Here is a 20997-nt window from a genome sequence, read left to right as displayed (position 1 = left end):
AGCATGTCCATGTGTGATGGACACAGACAATACAGAAATCAGTTGGGTAAAGCATATTGGCTTATAACAGCCCTGTTATGTTTTCCTTCTGTTGCCTGCTTTCAGCCTTTGTGCTCCAAGATGTACTGCATCCAAAGACCTGAAGTTCGGAGTCCCCAGGCCTTAGGGATGGAGGGAAGTTGACCCTAAATATCCATAAAGAGCCATATTTGCTGAATATTGTCAAGACTGAGATTTGGAAATAAATTCATCTCCTTCACTTTTGAAAAATGTAAGATAGAACCTTCTGGATTGCGGCAAATCTATATTTAGATTTTCTATACCTATATACTTTCCCCTCCTCCCCCCCCCCCCCTTTATTTTTGTGTGGACAAACTTTGAGGTAAAAGCATAAATGAAAAAAACTCCACATTTAAAGCAGTGCAAATACGGGATATTGCTGGAATGGCTATGCTTCCTGCATGTCTTCATATAGATGAGAGAGACAGAGGACATACATATAACACAGGCTTTGTTTTAGTAACATTAAGGTTTCCAGCCAACATAAAAACTGAAGTGCTGGAGCACTGCCTTGTGTACCCCTGATTCTCCAAACTGCTGCCCCCTCTAGACCCATTGGTTTTAATTTCTGGTAAATTTACCCATTTTAGCCTTCTTTCCAGCTTCTGCTTCTTCTGCCTCCTCTCTGCAACACTTCGGTACTGGAGCTACAGCACATCAGTCTGGAGATTTGTGACTCCCCTGTAAGAACTGAGGGAAGAATGGGATTGCAATTCATTCCAAATTGTAATTTTAGATTACAAACAGTAAAGTAATTGAAGATACAAGTACAGATTTTTAACTGTCGGTTTTCTGTTAGAAGCCCTTCATTTTCCCATGTCAACCATATCAAACCTATGCTATGCATTAGAAAAGCAAGGGGAGAGGTAGCTCTTCTAGCAGCTCACAGTGGAAGTTTCACCACTCCAGTGATGGAATGGCTTGGGCTGGAGCCCAGAATAATGCAGCATCATCAGCCCCACCACGTCCTGACTCTTACTTCAACAACAAGGGTTTTGGCTTCTGTGGAATAACCCAATGGCTCATATTATGCTACAGTTCCAGTACAGGTATGACCCTTGAATTGCTTTAAAGCCTTGGGAGGCTCCAGAGGGACAACTCAAATGTTGCTGCATATGAAGTAAGAAGAAATGTCGTGCAGTTTAGACCTTGAAACAGATTCAGGGTAGTCAAAGTTAAGTAAATTCATGTTCTTCACTGAAAAAGCTTTTTTTTCATATAAGTCATTATAAAAAAATAATCTGTATTTCTTATGTGAGGTAGAGCAGAGGGTGTGGAAAGCTGAGAATGAAAGTGAAGAAACAAGGTAACTTATTTACTCCTTTTCTTGGAAGTAAAAACTTCATATTTTAGCTACAATGTCCATACTCTTCCATCCCAACTCTGGTACTCACGCAACTGAGAAATAAAGCACTTAGTGTTATGAGAGAATTTCTCTTTCACTTAACTGCGCTTTCCTTCTAAACCAAGTGCTGGTTCAGCATTTCATATAAAATCAAAAGAGCCAGATGCTTCAGATTTGCTGTGACTGAACTGGGAGGGCAGCAGCATGTTTTTCTCTTAAACGTAGCCGTTGATATCTCACGCACAGTTGACATCTTCTGAAGTTTTTAATTTTGTGTGAAATGCTGAAAATCCTTTAAATTTCTTTCTTTTCTCCAAATAGCTTCTTGAAGTTTTATCTGTTTATAATGCTAGAATAATTTCAGAATCAGCTAGTTATTAACTATAGAGACATTGATGTATTAAACATGATTCTTTAACTCATACCAAATTCTGTTTTCACACGCATTGCATTTTCCTATTTAAAGTAAACTTATGTATAATCTAACAGTATGTCTTAACTTCATATTTGTGAAACCTTCAATACCATTATGGGATTATTCATGTATAAAGGTGTGCATGCAGATAACTGAAGGAGCTTGGCGTAATGCAAACACTTCCTGGTAGAGATTCCTACTTGTTATCTGCAGAACCTATGATTTCCAATAAGACGTGACATAATGATTGGGGAAAAAAGAAAAAAAGGTATTATTGTTTCTTTTTCTTTATTTACAGCTGAGTTTAGCTATAAAATAAAGTTTGAAGGTAAGTATAACGTTAATAACCACCTGAAGTGGCTAGCACAGTAAAAGCGAAAAGACTTAGCTTTTAAATGGCCCATCTCATGAACCTGGCTGTTTTTCAGTGGCAGAGGACCATGCACACGCAGCCTGTATCCACCTTCTTGCTACAAAGCCCTAACTTGGTATTCTTTAACATTCATGTTACAATATTTGCTGATGAAAAGAACAAAGGGAACATTCTGCACTTGAAAAGCAACCCAGCTTCCAAAGGAATGGAATTTCTAGTCTGAAGGAAAAGGAAAATCTCAGCCCTGATGAAACAATTATTATCAGACCTGGACATTATCCAGCTTGTAGGTGAAGAACTTGAAGCATACAACCCAAATATTCCTGAGGTTTGGCTGCAATCCTTGAAAAAGCTGTCTAGTAGTCAATCAGCAGCAGAGTATGCAATTTGAAGTTAAGAGTTCTATCCTGCCTTGTGCAGACGGGCAGGATAATTGCCCTGGAACAGGAACTGCAAACTCAGGAGTGTGGCCACTCAGTCCGCTGAAAAAAATCTTGTGCAAAAGAGGGCTTTGGAGCTTTTTCAAGCAGAGATTCTGCTGTGTATAGGTGTCTATTTTATTTGGGATATATAGCATACAGTGCTATCCTGATTGATGTTTATATCCTTTCACTTAAAGTATGATGAGGAATCCTTTTCATGAGGAACAGTTCTCATCCTCCTACTTCAAATACATTAGCTGGGAAGTTACAGCTTTCAGTGAAGAAAAGCCAGGTTCTGCTTTCAGTGATAGCCCCCAGCTGTATTCACCTTGTGACCTGTATGCAGGCCCTATTACTCAAGCTCAGAGACTTTTTATCCCCTTTTGCATAGGGTATGAGGCAGGGAGCACCTCACACACAAGTGTCTCTCAGGGACAATGCTGAGGCGGAGTGGCCTGCTATGGTGAGTTTTAGACAGGTTGATGTTTTGTGTTTACTAGACACTCAAGATATGAATATGCCTCCACAAGTCTTCTCCAAAGACTGCTTTTCACTCAGCGTGACTTAGGCTGGCTCTGATTGTCTCCTGTGCAAAGCAGGAGCTTTAACTACCTCAGGAGGTGACATATTTCTGATAAATATTCAATCCATCATTATTATAGAATAAGAAGGTATCAGGAGCTTGAACAGCACAATTACAGACTCCGAGGCTTATGACATCAGCGTTAAATTCAGAAGCCTATGGCCACATTAAAGAGGCAGGCACTGTGAGCTGGCAAAAGCTTTCATTATTGAATCAACTCGAGGCTGTTCTCTGAAGAAGTCCTCCCTCAAGGAAGCAGCTCTAACCCTCACTGTATCAAGATTTCTTGGGCACATGAGATTAGTAAGGAAGCTCATTGGCAAGTGAAATATGGCAACAGGGAGTCATTTCCAGCACTGTTTCACCTGGTAGCTGATGAAGGTAGCACCTGTCACAACAGACCTTAGCACCGCAATGTTTCTGACCTCCTCACACTTGTATCACATTTCTCCTCAGGATATGTTACAAGCCATTTGCATCAGGGCCACAGTATTCCTCAGAGCTACAGTTGTGTTAAAGAAGCCTTCTCCCTAAGATTCCCTGTGGCAGGTGATAAGGATATTCAGATCTTGAAGGCCAAGTGAGGTTTCTGCTGTCAAGACAGTAAAAGTGCAACACTTTATTTTAGGGAACACCAGGTTCCAGACGCATGTCAGCGCTTGAAGCATGGATTAAGTGCAAAAAAACCAGTGACAATCTCTTGACACAGGTGACTGGTGAGTCAACTACAGAAGGTGTGCTGTTGTTGGACCTGTTAACTCATGAACAAACCGGCTGGAGGTGTGGAGGTTGAGGGCAGTTTTGGCTGAAACCCTGAGATTGTATGGTTTGAAATGCTGAGATAAATGAGCAAAACAAATAGTAGAATTGCCAGGCTTGACTTCTGGAGAGCAAATTTCACCTTGTTTGAGGATTTGCTGGGCAGGATCACATCAGTTAGCTGCCCCTGGGACAGCTGGCCAATCTTCAAGAGCAGTCTCCTTAAAACACAATTGGTCTACTCCAAATCACAGAGAGGTGAGCAAACATGGTACAAGGCCAGTATGGATGAGCAGAACACTCTTGGCTGACCTCAAATACAAAAGAGAAGTATGCAGAAAGTAGAAACAGGCCCTGGACTACCTGGATGGAATATAGAGATATTGTCTAAGTCTGCAGGGAGGGATTTGGGAAAGCCAAAGCTCAGCTGGTGTTGCAACAGCAAGAAATATGAAGGGCAACAAAAAGGCATCCTATGGAAAATGTGAGGCAAGTACTCTGTGGCAGGGGGAGCTACTGACAAAAGGCATGGGAAAAGGTGAAGTGGTTAAAGCCTCTTCTGCTTTTTGTTTTTTTTGTTTTGCTTTTTTATTTGCCAGAGTTCCAGTACAGAGACTGAGCACTTCATGCCAGTTGGATTTACAGAGGTTCGTGGAAGCAGATGAGATGCATATGAGGGTGCTGAGGAAGCTAGCCACTGTCACTGTGAGTCTGCTGTCCATTGACTTCGGTAGGTTATGGTGACTGGGGAGGTCCCTGGTGGACAGAAGAAAAAGGGAAATCTTCAAGAAGGCTGAGAAAGAGGATCCAGGGAGCTACAAGCTAAGCAGTATAACCTCAGCCTCCTGTAAGATTTTTCCTCCTGGAAGCCATTTCTGAGCTCATAAAGTGCAAGAGAGTGATTAGAAATAGGCAATATGAATTTACCAAGGGCAAGCGGTCCCTGATCAACATGATTAGTTATCATGGTAAGGTGACTGGTTTTCTGGACAAGGGAAGAGTAGTGAATATTGTTTACCTTGACTTTATCAAAGCTTTTCCCAAGGTCTTTAGTAGTATCCTACCAGTCAAAATAGGGAGATATGAACAGAATATGCAGATGATAAGGTGGATGGAAAACTGGCTGAGCTACCAGGCTAAACAGTTTGTGACTGGCAGTACAAAGTCTGTCTGACAGCTGGTTGCTGGTGGCAGTCCCCTTCAGGGACAGATTCTGGGGCCAGTGCATTTTGTCTCTTCACTGTTAATGCTCACTATATGGGAGAGAATGCACTATCAGCAAATTTATGGATTATACCAGCCTGCAATGCTGTAGGGCAGGGCTATTACTCAAAGGGACCAGGACAGGCTGGAGAAGTGGGTTTGCCAGGAGCCTCACCAAGCTCAGCAATGTCAAGCAAGAAGTCCTGTATTGTACATAGGATAACCACCTGCACTAGTATATGCTGGAGATCAACAGACTAGAGAGCAGCCTTGCAGAAAGGGACCTGGGGTCCCAGTGGACACACTGACCAGGAGCTGGTAGTTGGGGCAAACAAGGTCAACCTCATCCTGGATTATATTAGTGAGATATAACCAGCAGGTCCAAGGAAGTAATTAATCTATTTGGCACTTGCGAGACTGCTTCTGGAGAGCTGTTTTGACTGCCCAGCACAAGACATTGACATCCTGTTGTGAATACAGGAGTGTTAGTAAGATCACACAAGTTGGGGTACAAGTGTATGAGGAGATTGTGGTGGGGTGAGTATAGAGAAGAGATCTAGACTCTTGGAGATTAATGGTGATAGGGGAGGAGCTAATTGACTGCATGTAAGGGAAAATATTTTCACTATTAGGATGGTCAGATGCTGGGATGGGCTTTCAGTAGATGTCCAGAACCTCACTGAGCAACCGGCTTTAGTTGGAGCTGGTTTGAATGAGAAGTTGGACTAGCTGACTTCCAGGGATCACTTCCAACCTATCAGAGAGGCAAGGCAGAGACCAGTGGGTGGAAATGGTTTGCCACTGTGGATCTTTCTGCCCTCGGAGATCTTGAGTGTCAAAGGTGAGGCACCTACACATTTCAGCAATGAAAGATGGCAGCTGAGTTTTGACTTTGAGAACTGCAGCTTTCAATGTAGAACCCTAAAGTCTGTCTTAATCTTTGTTGAATCTGGCTCCTAATATTGAACTTTGTAAAATATGCATCTATTTTTTTCAAAGACTGTGCACTCCTTAACTGAAGACATGAAGAGAATGATAATCAGTATTGCTTTGAGGGACATTTTCCTTCCCATTGTTTATCCAACATGAGATTGAAGATAGTAGGAAGTGGCAGATATTTTGGAGTGGCCCTGTTGTTTTCAGGACTGTAAATTGTTTTCCTTTGTGGGTTTCTTATCTGCTTAATAGTTACTGCATACTTGTTTGTAGGTACCTATACATGTCTGCAGTTGGCATTTTTCTGGAGTTAGGTCATGGTTGTCTTCTATCTGGTGTTAATTCCCATTTCCAAACACTCTGTTTAACTTTAGCTTTAGCAAAACTATATGAGAATGGGATGTTGCTGCACTCACAGTGTTGTGCAGGGCTGTGTGTGGAGCTGTGCATTACAAGAATTGTATAAAATGAGAAGCTGACTTACATTAGTGTCTTTCTGTTAAAAATTATGCACATTCTAAACATAGTGCTTGGAAGAAAATGTCATCTATCTCCTTACGACTGTGATCAAATTCTATATATTTTATAAGAAACAGTATGAACCTTCTTTATGTCTCACTAAAAATTTAATATACATGAAACATATTTTACTGAAATATCTGACTTTTCCTTCTTCTGGTGTAATCATTCACAATTTTGCAAAATAGATCGGGATCTCTGATTTGGCAGCAGCTTCACAGGTTATAGGTAACAGGACAAATACAAGGGGGTGGATAATCACAACTCTTATTGTAAAGAAAAACATCCAGGGTATTTTTAACCTTTGATAAGTAGCAAGTATTACTTGTATTTTGTTTTAAATCCTGCATTTAATCATTAGTTTGATAATGCCTCTTTTTATATGACTAAAGAGTTAGAATATAAATGCTCTTCTCCTTTCCTCAGTAGTATGTTAACAAATCCACATACTGGCTCATATCTTATTAGATATGCAGAAGGGGAAAAGAGGATTTTCCAAATAGGGAAAGGAAAAAAATATTTATCAGCTTTCAACACTTGGATTAAATTATATCATGCTCTGCAAGAAAAAGTATCTGTCTGTCCAGGTTTGGTGTTTTTTTTTCAGGAGAGGTTCTATGATCCAAAACCCATAACATATTCAGCACATATAATAAAAGTGTTACTCACATGCTGATCACTAGAATATGCTTCTGCAAAAAAGAAGTTGTAACTAGTGAGTCTCCCCTCAGTTAAGAAAATAATTTCTATTTAAATAGCTTTGAAATGTCAAGATCTTCATCTTTTAATAAGTGATAGTTTAAAGCCAATGATACAATCTGAAAACTATCAAACATACAATCTTCTTAATGTGCCAGGGCTTTGATTACATAAAAATACGTTTGGTTTATGTGGAATATTCATAAATGCTATATATATATGTGGTATGTATATGCACAGTATAAAACATAATTTAAAAAAATAGCTCCATACTTACAGAATATTTGAAAAACCCAAATAATTCCTTTCTAATTTTTTTAATTTTATTTTTTTAATTAGTGCCTGGTGTGGGCATATTATTTCAGTATGATTTCTGCCATGGTGATGACTCAATAGGATCATCAATAGTTCCTCTACAGTGAGAACTGGAAGATAGTCTATTACTTGATCATGTCCTGGAATATCCCTAGCATTCAGTCAAACTCGTTGAATTTCTCTCCTGGTTTAGACTGGGTAAAGGCAGCTGATAGGCATGGAGTTATAGTCAATGGGGATCTACTCAAAACAGTCAATATTGTCCAGAAAGTGAGTCAACTTGTTTTAAAGCAGGCATCTACTTTTTGTCAAATGAATCACACTCCAGACTCCATTGATGTAGATATGTCAAGCTGGATGAGATGGATCCCACCCTTACAATCCCTAGATGTTTTTGCTCACTTGTTTGAGGTGAACTGAAGCACCTGAAAACAAAGTTTGATGTGCATTTTGCATTGCAGTTGCAATTGTGACAACTGCTTTCTCAGCCTTACTGAGTTAGCTGTAAGTCACCAGCTTGGCATTGCCAGCTGCATTTGTGCGCTCTACTGTACCTGAACTATTCATGGTCCCTACACGAGTTAGTGGTGCGTTCAGCATTTAAATGCAGCAAATTCCTTTGGTGTTCTTACTGAAAACTAACTTTAGTACGAGCTGCTTTTTAAATAGCCCCCAAACTTTTAAATTAAGTTGGCTGACAGATTCTAAAAAATCTTCCACCAAAGAACTGTACCAAATCAGGTACAGGTACAAATTCTGTCTGAATATCATTATATAATGCATCTAAGTTCAGTCTGTGAAATTGTTTATTGGCATGTGAACAAAGAAACAGCCTTCGTGGTCTGGACCTCCTACCACTATGATCCTTCTCAGGAATAGAGAGAAACATGGAAAGAATGGGTCAAAGCTACAGATACGCTTTAGATAAAAGAGAGAGAGGAAAGATAAGTCTGAGGGATTAACATGTACAGTAAAGGGGGAGATAACTCTGAACCTCTAAACCCTTTGGCTTATTCCATGTTGTTTTCTGCAAATGCTGTGCTCTTTTTTTATCCCTATCACCCCGGAATGGGTTGTTTATCTAATATCCAATTCCATGTCTTCCCTTACAGGTTGATGGCAGGTAGGGGAAAATGATGGAAGAGTAGATGGCCCAAAGCAGTGGTATACAGTTAATAGGTCCTTATAGCCACCAGTGCTGTGTTACATCACAGGCAGGGTAGCCCTTAATGTCTTTACCTTGCTGACTGGAAATGTGCCACGAGCACATGGAGGAGGTATGACCAGATATCCTCCACTGACTCTTGTTCGCATTGCATGAATGAAGACTAGAGGAAGAAATTAGCAGAGGCATGAAATGTAAGGAATTTGCGTTCTGTGGGTTTTTGGTTTTTTTTTGTTAATCGTCTCTGAAGTAGTATGACATCTGGATGGGAACTACTCTTTCCTCTGTGTTGAGTCAACAGGCAGCTTCCACCCCCTCTTAATCCAAGGCTGAAATCTTTGAGAGAAGTTACTTGTTCCTCTGCTCTGCATCCCTCTGCATAATTCTGGATGCCCTTTGCCTGGAGGAAGTAACAGCCCAGCTCAAGGTGCAGAAGCTTTCTTAGCAGCGTGGGAGGAGAAGTGGGAGTGGATTTCACAGAAGCCTCTGATCAGGAAGCTGCCCAAGCAAGCTGGTGGGGAATGGCTGCATTCCAGGGGACTTTCCTAATTGCTCTGCCACTGGGGCATGCTGGGGAGCATATCCTGGCCAGTGCCAAACACTTCAGCTGCCTTTGCCCAAGCACTTGACCAAGGGATTGTGCTTGAAGGCTGTTTCCACATTCAGCCCCGCAGGTGAGGCAGGGAAGGAGCTTCCTGTTGTGGGAATCTCATTGAGGCTGAAAGGGTGAGTAAGCAGGTTTCAATGGCTGTCAGAGTAAGACCATGATTCCTTGCCTAATGGCAAAAGTTTAGGTTCATAGGGACATAAGTATTTCAGTACCAGCAGGTACCTCACTGGAAACGGTGGAGCTCTGCAGTGCCTTTGAACCTTCCAAGAACTGGTGCCAAATAACAAAGATGTCTGATATCTTTGCATTGTGCCAAAAATAACAGGCTAAAGCAGGTTTTACACTTGCAGGGATGTTTTTTCACTGTGAATTCAATAAACTGGTTTTGCAGCTGTAAGAAGCTGATGTGCTACTTGCCTCTTCCCTGGCCTTTAACTAATCACAATTTGAAAAATGTTGTTGTACAGTGTCCTTAACATGGGCTTTATCCTGTTTACATGGTGATATCCAGTAAACCACAAATATTGATGATATAAGCTTATTTGATTTAAAAAAAATTGTTACTGTGATATAAGCAAAACTTAACATGTTCTTTGTCCACAGTCTTGTCTACTTGAGAAATCTGTTCCATTCCCAGAAATAGATTTGAAAGCTAGAAAAAATGGCAGGGAATGTGAGTGTGCATCTTTGCTGATTGTCTGTCTATATCTTTATGGAATTAATTCTATGAAGACATTAATTACTCTATGAAGACAATTAATGCTATGAAGACAGCAGCTTGCTTACACTAAGTAAGTAATTTTATGGGTAGAACAGAGCTGTTACATGCATAGTAAAAAAAGCATGCAAAGTGCCAGTGTTTGAAAAGTAAAGTCAAGTTCAAATAGGAGAAATGTCGTACATTTTAAATAGTGTGACTACCAGCAGTATGTCCATCGTTGACTCAAGATGTCAAACCTGAATTATCGCAGGTATTACTGAGAGTCTGTGGTGTTTGGTAGACATGCGACCAAAGTAGATAGATAACCTAGCAGCTTCTTCTGCCTTTAGAAACTTTGACTACATGTCCAACCAAGACCTATTAAAAGGAGAAATTCTCACAGCAAACACGCTCTGCCTTGCTGTGCTGAAGGGGGAGACACCACACTTCTGCTAGATGGACCTGGTGGAATAGGTGATAACAGTAGGCTGCTGTTCTTATATGGCCAGCTTCTGTTTTGGTGAGACACATGCACTTTCTGACAACGGGTAAATCTTAGGGCTGAGATACCTTTTCCACCTTTTTCCACCAACTGTGTATTCATCTGCTCCGAGCTTCTCACCTTTTGCCAGTCTGCTATAATACCTATTCCTGTGTCCTGTTCCCATTTCCTCAATTAGCCAATACTAATTTATTTTATCAGGTTGTTCATCTGGGCCCTAATCTCTTTGTTTAATAAAACCTTGTCCTAGGAGTGAAAGGCTCTGGTCTTCTTGCCAGTCACTTCCAGTTCCTCTGGTAACATCCCAGTCCTTATCTCTGCTTTTACCTAGCCAAGCCAAGCTGATGTTCAATTTGCTCCCTGTCCTATCTATCTTTTCCCACCTGCTCCATCCCCCAGCCTATCTGAGCAGCTTTGTCTCCAGTCTTGCCCCAGCGTATTTGTCAGGTCAGTCAATGCTTGCTCTGGAGAAAATGTCTTCATGAGATTTTATGCCTCTTCTCTTCTGTCTCCTTCCTCCTACCCTTCATTGATCACATCATGCACTGTACTTTAGATGTTGAATTCTGCTAAAGAAAGAATAGGAGATTCCTTTGAAGAGGTGGTTCATAATAACAGACAGCTCCTTAAAGTAGACAGTATGAATACTCCTTAGCATCATAGTTACCAGAGTAACTGTGAGCAAAGACAGTATTTCCTCAATAGGGGTAGCTTTATAAGGTTGGTGTACTGCAGAGATTTTAGAGTATTGTTTCTGAAGTCTCCACTGTTTGACTTAACCTGAAATACCGAGCACATCTGCAAATAGTGATTGCATAAAATGTTTTCTGCTATGGAAGTGTTTCAAATGAATGCAAATATAAATACCTCTACCCTTTTACTTATCTGTGACCAAAATCCTAGAGTTGCAATCATAACTCTTTGCATTGGAATTGGTATCGTCATTGGTGACATAAGTAGTGCACCAGGAATGAATAAATAGGCTGACCTTGTGTTTTGCATAATGAGTATTCTACATAATCCGTGAGTGACTCCACCTAAATACAATGGAATTTAGTTCTAGAATCACTGTAATAATGGAATAAATGATAGTATGTTGAATGTCAGCATCCTGTTCTCAGAAGCATGGGTCTTTTTTTTCTTGGGAAGAGAGTAGAGCAGTTAAATGAGGGAGGACAGAAAAGAAGAAAGAGAGTAAACATGTTCTCACCTACATGTCTCATTTAAAACTTTAATAAATTTTAATTAACGAGGAGATCTAAAATCAATGTAGCAAGATAGTATGTAATAAGGCATTGCTTCTATAGCTCTCAACAGCAGTAAGGAAACTATTTTGCCTGGTCTCTTAAAGAAATTTGGCTTATGAATTCATGCTTGCTCTTGTTTTCATGTATGTGGAAATATGCTCTTATAAACAAACAAACTCTACTGGGGGAGAGTCTTCATGAGAGTTTTTCTCTTACTGAATACCAGAAAATTAATGTAAGTAATACAGCACAAGAAAACTTGAACCAGAGTTTGTGCCTTTGTAAATGTTCAGTCAATCAGGCTTAAGACACAAATCCAAAAGGAAAACGAAATTCTTTAGATTGATTTTCACTGAACTGAGTTTTAATTAATCTAACTTTCAGCTTTGGTTTCCAGCAGGACAGTTACTATATACTAGAATGACTGATTTGTCTCCTTCTCCTGGGAGATGATTGGCTTCATTATTTAAGTAATTAGGTGAAATCTGGGACTAGAAAATCTTAATTTCATACTGAGTTAGAATACCATGTCCAGTTTTAGACTCCAGACTTGAAGGAAGAAGAGAATCAGCTGGAGACAGTCCACAGGAGAATGACAAGAAAGATCAAAAGTGTAGAAATTATAGCCTAAAAGAAAAAAATTGAATAAATTACGTTAGTTTAGGCTGACACAGAAAAGATAGAGCAAAGACATTATAACACAAGAGGTTGCTCCAAGGAGGAAGAGAACAATCTATTTCCCTTGCCTGTGTTTGATAGAACAAGAAGTAATAGGCTTAAATTACAGCAAGGAAGATTTATTTAGAAATTACAGAAAATTTTAATGGTGAGGATAGGAAATAGATTGCTTGGCAAGCTTTTGGAGTTTCCATCTCCATTGGAGATTTGTAAGATCAGAGTGCTTGAATAACTGCTTCTTGCAGAGGGGAGGATGGATTAGATGTCTTCTAGAGGTCCCTTCTAATTCTACTGTATATTTTACTCTAGTAGTAAAACTGTAGTTTAAAAGATAGGCTTCATGTATTCTTCTTACACTATCTCATCCTTGTCTTCAAGCAGTGATAAAATCCTTCTGTAGAAAAATGAATAAACAATGCTATTACTCCAGTGATCCTGTAATGAAAAATGGAAATACATCTTGGAATAAAGTACTTTTTGATGCACCTTTGTTTAGATAATTGCACAAAAGTACTTGGGAAGTTGGCTGTAATAGGGAAAAACATATAATGTGATAAAATTCATTTGTTTAAAATTACTTTCTGAATGATACCACTGTAGATCACTCATGTGGGAACTTCAGAAATCAATTGGATAAAATTACCCTAATTGCATTCAGAATACTAAATATAGTTTTAGGTTTTTATATTATCATTCTTTCTATTTTAAAGATTTCGTTTAACTGGAAATATTAGAAGTAGCACTTTAGTTCTCAAAAATTGTATGTACCTTGTGAAATCCATTAAGAAAAATAAAGGATAAAGTAGACATTTCAGAGAGAACTTTAAAAGTCCCTATAACTGTCTTTGTGGCTGAATCCCCCAGAATAAAATGGATGTGCTGATGGGGCTGACCGACTGCTTGTAAATCATGATTCTGAAGCACATGCTTCTGACACAGAGCTTTGAATCTGTTTATGTATTTAATTCTGGTCAGTCTTTATATTCCACAGTTTACATTATAACTTGAATGCAGTTTGTTTGCATTGCCTGTAATATGATCGGGGCATAGCACTTGTATTGCAGAGCATCACAGAAATTTGACTCTGCTGTTCTATTTCTTGAATATTTGATTTTTCAATAGTTTAGTCTGTTCAGTTGTGGAACATCTTCTTTGGGCAACACCAGGATCAGAGAAATCGGTTTAAATTCAGGGCAGCAATGCCCAACTCAAAGCACCTTGCCAGCTGCCTGGATCCTCTTTCCCCTTTGGACGCTTAGACCTCAGAAGATCTTGGTCCTGAGGAAGGGCTCCATCAGCAGTCGGAGCTGAGCAGCGAGCTGCCCCTGGTGCCACTGAGCCATGTGGAGCTGGTCCTGTGTCATGGGAAATGCTGTCTGTCCTTCCTCTAGGATCTCAGATGGAGACCTCAGGAGATCAGTGTACTCACAGGTTCCAAGTTTATAGCACATGGACTGAATGTGGTTGCCTGGACACATCACCTTGCACCAGGCTTACTTCAAACCTCCTTCCTCCCTTTCGCTGTCTCACCAGAGACATGCAATGGGACTAGATATGTACCATGGATACACACATATTAGGTGTAATCCTCTTCTGCCATTGAAATAACCAGTGATATCAGAATTTAGGTGACTGCAAGTCTGCAACAGTCAAAACTGATGCACTGAGTGGATGTAGCCTCTTGTTCAGTGAGCCAAACTTTTGGAGGCTTCACTAAAGTGTAAATGTTAAGCTTGGATACTTATGATCCTGCAGACGTACACGCCCTGTAGATCTCAGCAGAGGGTAGAGTTATCTGAAGTTAACTTTAAGTAAAATTGATCAGTTATTGGAAGGAATCTGGCCTCGTTAATAGGTCACAGGGAAGATGCTCTGCCTTCTCAAAAGCATGTAGCTTCTACTGGTTGAAGACAGCTGCTTAAATGAAGCTCAATAGCACTTTGCCAGTGGTATTTTTCAAAACGTGACCCCCAGCAAATTCCTAGAACATGTTAAAACACTGAGTGTTAACAACACAAAAGTTCACAGTTGTCCATAAAAAAAGGATGAACAGTGGCCCAGCCCCCTGGGAATCTCTGCACCATTCAGCAACTTGTTGACATGCTTAGATTCCTCATGGCTTTAACTTATAAGAACATGTGTTCTCATGAAAAAAAAAAAACACATTAAAATGAAAACAAGTTTAATAATAAATTTTTTAATTGTGAAGCTCTGAAGGAAATAGATAGTTGCAGGAAGTGAGAATCTTTATAGGTTTTTGTTATGTTTTTAAAACCAGCACCTCTATTCTGGGCATTCATGTTCTCTAATGGAGATCAGGCACATATTCAAAGAGGTTTCACAGGTACATTTCCTTACATTCAATAGACACAATGGATTTTAAACAGTTTCATAGCAACTGATGGTTCCTAATGGCCATTAACCTAGATAAGTGAGTATCAGTTTGGTGCATCCTTAATGGTCCATAATGGTCTGTGGGTAAAGAATTCTTTGTTCCTAAGTAGTGGGTTTTTTGGTTGTTGGTTGTTGGGTTTTTTTTCTTCCTAAACTTTGTTTTACAAAGCAGGTTCATGTGAATTTTTGCATTCAGGGGAAAAAAAATTCATACCCAAGAGCTTTATGATAAGAGCATTTACCACAAAAAAAAAGATTTATATTTCTCTAGAATGTAGTAGCCATAGTTTATCCTAGCAGGAAAAAAAACAACTTTTAAAAGTTGAATATATACCTTGACAGCAGCTGAACAGACATTCCTAAATAGTGGAGATTTTTAAATGCTATACCTGTTGGAATTCAGAAAGGCAGTTTCACATTCATTTTTAATATTAAATTCTTTTCTGCTGCCAGGACATGTCATATGTCTTCTGCGAGACAAAATACTGCAAATGCCATGGTACAGGAGGAAATCACTGCGATACTTGATGGATGGAGCCAGCATAAAGCCGTGGGAAGAGCAGAACCCAAGCGCTCCGGGAAGTGCACAGCTGGGATGTAAGAATTAGTACTGGAGTGCTGTGTCCCTCAGAACCATAGTGTCTGGAGCTGCTTTGTCAGCAGGGTCCCGTGATGGAGGCGTGTTGCTGTTGGAGAAAGACAGTACATCTTGGAGGAAATCGCACCACCTCTCAGAGTGGCATGTTTTAAATAAGTACCTCACACCCCCACTCACATGAACCATTGTGTCAGCAACAGTATGTACTCATAACCCATGAAGTTATCCACCCCACATGTACCTTCATTGATGTAGCTATGCCGGAAGTCTTCTAGAGCGCATGCGTGGGCTTAATTCTCTCCCCAAGACTCTGCTAGGGTTTACTGTATAGTAACATAAACCTGTGTTTTAAAAATAACGCTTTAATATACTGTGGTGTGCTACATGATGTCTCAGACTGATTGTATGTGATTGTATTTTCATGAACCTTAATGAGACTTAAAAATAAAGAGGCAAATTTTAGAGAAAATTGGATTAAATAGCTTAGTTCTCCATAAAGACTTTAAATTTCAATCAAGTTTCGAGTCTGAGACTAATAATTCTTAGACTGGATTTTTAAAATGTCTCAAATTTAAGATCAAATAATGAGCATTATCATCAGTGTATTTGTATAGCAGTAACTCCTAGAAGTATGAACATTAAAATGACGTATTTCAGAAGCCACCGTTGGCCTTCCCCAAAACTCCAGCTTGGGTTTTGTTGGTTCTTTTGCCCAGCTGTACCTAGGGTGATATCCTGCATCTCTGCAACTCAGTCATCCCTGTGCAAACTTCTGTAAGACTCCTATATTGGCGTGGTTCTCGTTCCCAGTGATGGGGCAATGCAATATCAATCCTAGTCTTGCTTACTGTGTGGGACAGGCAGAAGGATGTTTGATTCTTTGTTATCTGCTTGATACACAATCCTTACAGGAAGAAAAAAAGAGATGAGTTTGGATTCTGGTCTGTTATTCCCCATGTCTGTGGTCATAGTGCCTTTCAACCTCAGTAGTACTCAGGACTTCATAAATATTATAAAGTTTGTGGATTTCAAAGTTTCCTCCCATTTGAGCTTTCTTTTCCACAGTTCTGGGGGGCTTGGCATTAGACTGAATGTATCATTTATGTTTGGTGGAACTGGTGAGCCTCAGACCCTTTCAGGTAGTTCACACCACAGGGTTCATCTCACAGGTAGCTCACATTGCTTGTCTTCTCACACATGGGTTTATCTATGAGGTCTGGGAACATGTATATTTGTGGCCATGTGTGGCTGGGGTTAATTAATTTTTTCACTCTTCTGCTTCTTGTCATTATCCATACCTGTTCATAACACAGAGCAGGTTTTGATAGTGGCCATCAAGTACATGAAAATGAGCTGGGCTTTTAAGAAGCTTGCCTGTACTAGACATTTTATTGGTTGTCATGAGGTGATGAGGGATTGTCTTGGCATAGCAAAAGGTGTTTGTATTTGTTAATTGGAAAGAAGACAATAAAACCTTCTAAAAGTTAATTTGCTGGATTTTTGTATCTGTGGAGGGTCATGAGAATGCTTCGGTGATAAGCAGTAAGAAACTTTTAATAAGACATTGTTGAAGGTAGGCAGTTTTGACTGCAATTTTAATAACCTTGGTGAAGTCATCATAATTCTAAAATAACCTAATAAATTTGTTGTGACCTTAAGACATTGCTAATATAGAATTATGTAAAAATAAATGAATTTATATTTGACTAATGAAATAAGATATTCTGCAAGTGTTGTGGAATACAAAAGTGTATAAGATAAACAGTCTGAGTTTCAGTATGCTTAAGAAATAATTCTTCAGACCTTTTCCCAGAATGACAGCTTTACTTTCTGTGGATCAGCTTGTCCTGTTAGGGTATAGATGCTGTGTCTATAGTGGGCATAAGAAACCTCTTGCAACGCTTTGCCTTCAGTCTACTTTTGGAGTTATTTTTAGAATGACTAGCGACATGTGAGATGAGCAAAGGTAGTAAGTGTCCATTAAACTCATCCAGTCTCAGTTGAATCTGATGGTCAAAAGTTTTTAACATCTCTAAGACTCCCACTGTGCTCATAGATTTGGTTGAAATTGTCCAAGAGGTTGAAAAATTGCCAGGGAAAGTGGGGTAATAGTTGAGCAAATGGATAATGATCCTGCATAAACCTCATTTCCTTAGGACATTGTACAACAAAGTGAACAACCTGATGGATGGGGGCATCTTCAAAGTTTAGCAATATAGATGTTCTGTTTCAGTTGTTAATCTTACCGGGGAAAGAATTCAGTTTGTTTATCAGGAAAAATACTAATCAGTCTTCATCACACTTGGCTTTTTCTATGGAAAACATGTAAGAGTTAAACTGAGTATGTTCTACCTCGAGTTAGCTGTAGTTAGCATTTCTGATCAGAACATCCAGTTCTTCCTTCTCTCTTTCCTTTTAAAATTATGTTTTCATTTCAACCACTTTCCACCAGCAGGCAAAGCTGCTGTTACACTCTACCCAGCTGTGAAATCAATATGATTTTCATTACAAAGATTACATAAACTCTCTTAGAAAGACTCTGAATTGCCAAAGGTCAAATAACAGTCAGTGGCAGAGCTTAGAATTTAGATGTACTAATTAAAAAATCTCGTGGTATAAATATATTAATGAAATGAACCCTGAGAAATGTTTGCATTCAAGATGGCAACAATTTTAAAGTGTTAAATTGTTGCTTTAATTGCTGTAGTTCATGTAAGTCATGTCAGAATGTGGTGTATTTTTTCTCTGGTTTATGATTGTCTCCTATAAAATAGGTATTAACTCTTTTTTAATCACAATTATTTGAACTTGATTAGATTAGAAAGTGTAACAGTCACAGAGGTGAGAATATACCTAGTGAGATTTCTGTCATATTGGGCTCTAAAAATGACACATAAAACTGAGTGAATGGGTGCATCAGTTATTTCTGTGACGTATGACTTCATTAACAACAAGAGGAAGTACACAGTCAAACTGAAAGCAGCACTTGAGTCTTTCAGACAGAGCAGCCAGTTCTATTTAAATTAAAATCAGCATTTTCAAATAAATGTTACTAGTGTTCTTCAGATCATCCTTGATGTCTTCTTACTAACCCTTATTTTTTCCAGCAGTTAAGTTACATCTGTCTTCTTATGGATGAAAATAACAGGAAATCAATTATTTTATCACTTGCATTTGTTTGATATTCCTCTCTCCCAGCTCTCTGTTTTTATTTAAATTCTGTCTTTTCCAACCCGTATTCTAAACCAGGGAACTCAGATTGCCAAATATTGTGGGTTTTGATAGGAAAAAGTTCTTCACCTCACAGCTGAAGAGTTTTTATGTTATTGTGCTCCCTCTGCTGGATAGTGCCTATTTATTTTTTATTCCCTGAACTATACTAATATTCATGTTCTACAAACAAGCAATCACACTGCCCTAACGAAGGAGGTATAATAAGTGGGAATGCTCATTTTGGTCTCAGATGGCATGGAAGGGGACAGTTGTAAGGTAGGAAAAGTCCTGTTGTCTGGCAGCTCAGAGCAACTGAAAGCCTTTGTTGGACATTTGAGGAAAAAGTTATTTACTATCTCTTGAACAAAACCAGATGGACACTAAATAACCTTCTTTCATTTGTATAACTTAGAGAGGATGATGTTGATTCTTGTCCTCTGGTAAGTACAAGAGTATCCTCGGATGTTGCCATAAGGTTATTAATGTCTCAGTCTTAGTGGTGTGGTTCTCATAACTCACTTCATCCTTTGTTGAATCTTACAGAGATTTTGCTCAGCAGAGAAAGCAGATGTGCTCTCATGCTTCATGCCAGCCCCAAGGCAAGGTGGCTATGGCTCAGTCCTTTCCCATCGTCGCTGCAGTGAGGTGAAAAAGGTGAAAAGCAGTACTCTGGTTCTGTTTCTAGCAGTGATTTTGGTCTTCATGGCCTTTGACTTCACTTTGACTTTTTAGGCTTACTCTCCTGCTCACCTTTCCCACTTCTGTCACATGGTGAACCTGGCTTTGTCTGTCCTTCATTCATTCCTCCTATCCTCCTTTCCTCCCTCCTTTCCTTCCCAGGTGGATGTGGCTTGGGTGGGCACCCCAGCATAGCTGATCCCATCTCACAGCTCTCTCTTGGGTGACGTCAGAGCCTCCAGACCCATGGGGCCACTCAGGCAGCTCCATGGGGCACTGTCTGGACCAGCCAGCCCCCAGTTCCAGTCCTGTCCAGTCCAGTCCAGTTCCTGGTTTGGATTCCAAAACCGCCCAGCTCTTCCTGTGCTGACTGACCCAGTCAGTCCTATGGAAAGGGGATGGAAACTCAGCGTCGACTTCAGCTGCAGGTGGTTTGCCCGTCTGGGTTGCTTCTTCCCAGATCTTGTGCCGTGGTTTTGCCAGAGGAGCTGGATACCTTTGCAGTTTCCTTCAAATTTAAAGTGATGCTGTAAATGCCACTGCGTATTAGTATCACTGAACTGGGAGTTATTTTTCAATTTGGCTTGGCTGCACTTACAGATTAGCTCTCCCATATTTCAATATAGATCAGACTGGTAGCATATTCCTAAAAAGCTATTAAAACTTACCAGTCATTGGGGGCAATAACTTATTTTATGAAAATGGTAGCTATTTGACTCTGGGTTTAACTAGAAGTCTCATTTTGGGAAAAGGCATTATGGACAAATTCTAGTTAAGAATTTTTTTATTGGGGCCAGTTTTAAATTTTGATTTCTGGATATAAAAAATAATATTCAAGGTCTGTGATTCTCCCAGACCTGCAGTGAAGTAATCAGCATAATTATCTTCTCTATGACTCTCTAATAAACTACTTCCATGTGCATGTACACTTTCTTTTATGAAGTTGCCTTTTTTAAACCATTTCTGCAAGAACAAACTGGTTAAAAGAATAAATTTCCAGTTCCTAAAACCTTCAGTTCTTCCTATTCAGAAGACAGATGTTGAATACATTTTGCTTTTGTTAGAGTAATAAAAGCTTGCGTTGTTGAACAAATAGTCTTCCTTAATTTAGCGAGGGCTAAACAGAATCAGCATTGCCATTTGCGGGACAGCTTATCCTAGGGTGAATTCCTTCACTGAACCAAGTCAGGGTGATGATGGTTCTGCTGATGGCCGGGGCTGCTGGGAAGGACTTCTGCAGAAGGGACTCTTTCTGGAGGAGCTTCCAGGATCAGGTTGAAAATCATTTGCCTATTGAGTTATAGCAACTAAAACACTTGACAGTGCTTGTCTCAGTGAGAGCACACACCATATGCTTTGGGTACATTCCTGAGCAGACTATTATCCTCCTAGTGCCCAGGTGAGCTCATTAACACTCCTGTTAACCCGTTCAGTGGCACTAATGCAGCAGCCCCTGCAGCTGGTGAGGAGATTCAAGTTGTCTTTAGGATGCATGGAATGAAACCTTAGATGAAGTTTGCATAATTGAAGTCACATGGGTGGTATTATTTTCCAAAGTTATAAATGTTAGCTTATTTGTTGGT

General features: G+C 39.7%; 1 protein-coding gene across 1 annotated transcript in view; it reads left to right on the top strand.

Moving 5' to 3' along the window:
• LOC134160586 (uncharacterized) overlaps window positions 1-17011 on the top strand; it is a 29621-nt gene extending 12610 nt beyond the window's left edge. The window contains exon 4 of the mRNA XM_062612734.1: window positions 15379-17011. Coding sequence (XP_062468718.1) covers window positions 15379-15453 — 75 coding nt within the window. The 3' untranslated portion in view covers window positions 15454-17011. The remainder of the gene's footprint in view (window positions 1-15378) is intronic.
• Window positions 17012-20997: the final 3986 nt, after the last annotated feature.

The sequence above is a fragment of the Pezoporus occidentalis genome, unplaced genomic scaffold (genome assembly GCF_034315485.1).
Source record: "Pezoporus occidentalis ecotype Australia unplaced genomic scaffold, CSIRO_AGI_Poc_V1 ctg100, whole genome shotgun sequence".
NCBI lineage: Eukaryota > Metazoa > Chordata > Aves > Psittaciformes > Psittacidae > Pezoporus > Pezoporus occidentalis.
Note: the sequence above shows the minus strand (reverse complement) of the source record. Positions and strands in the feature narration are given on the sequence as shown.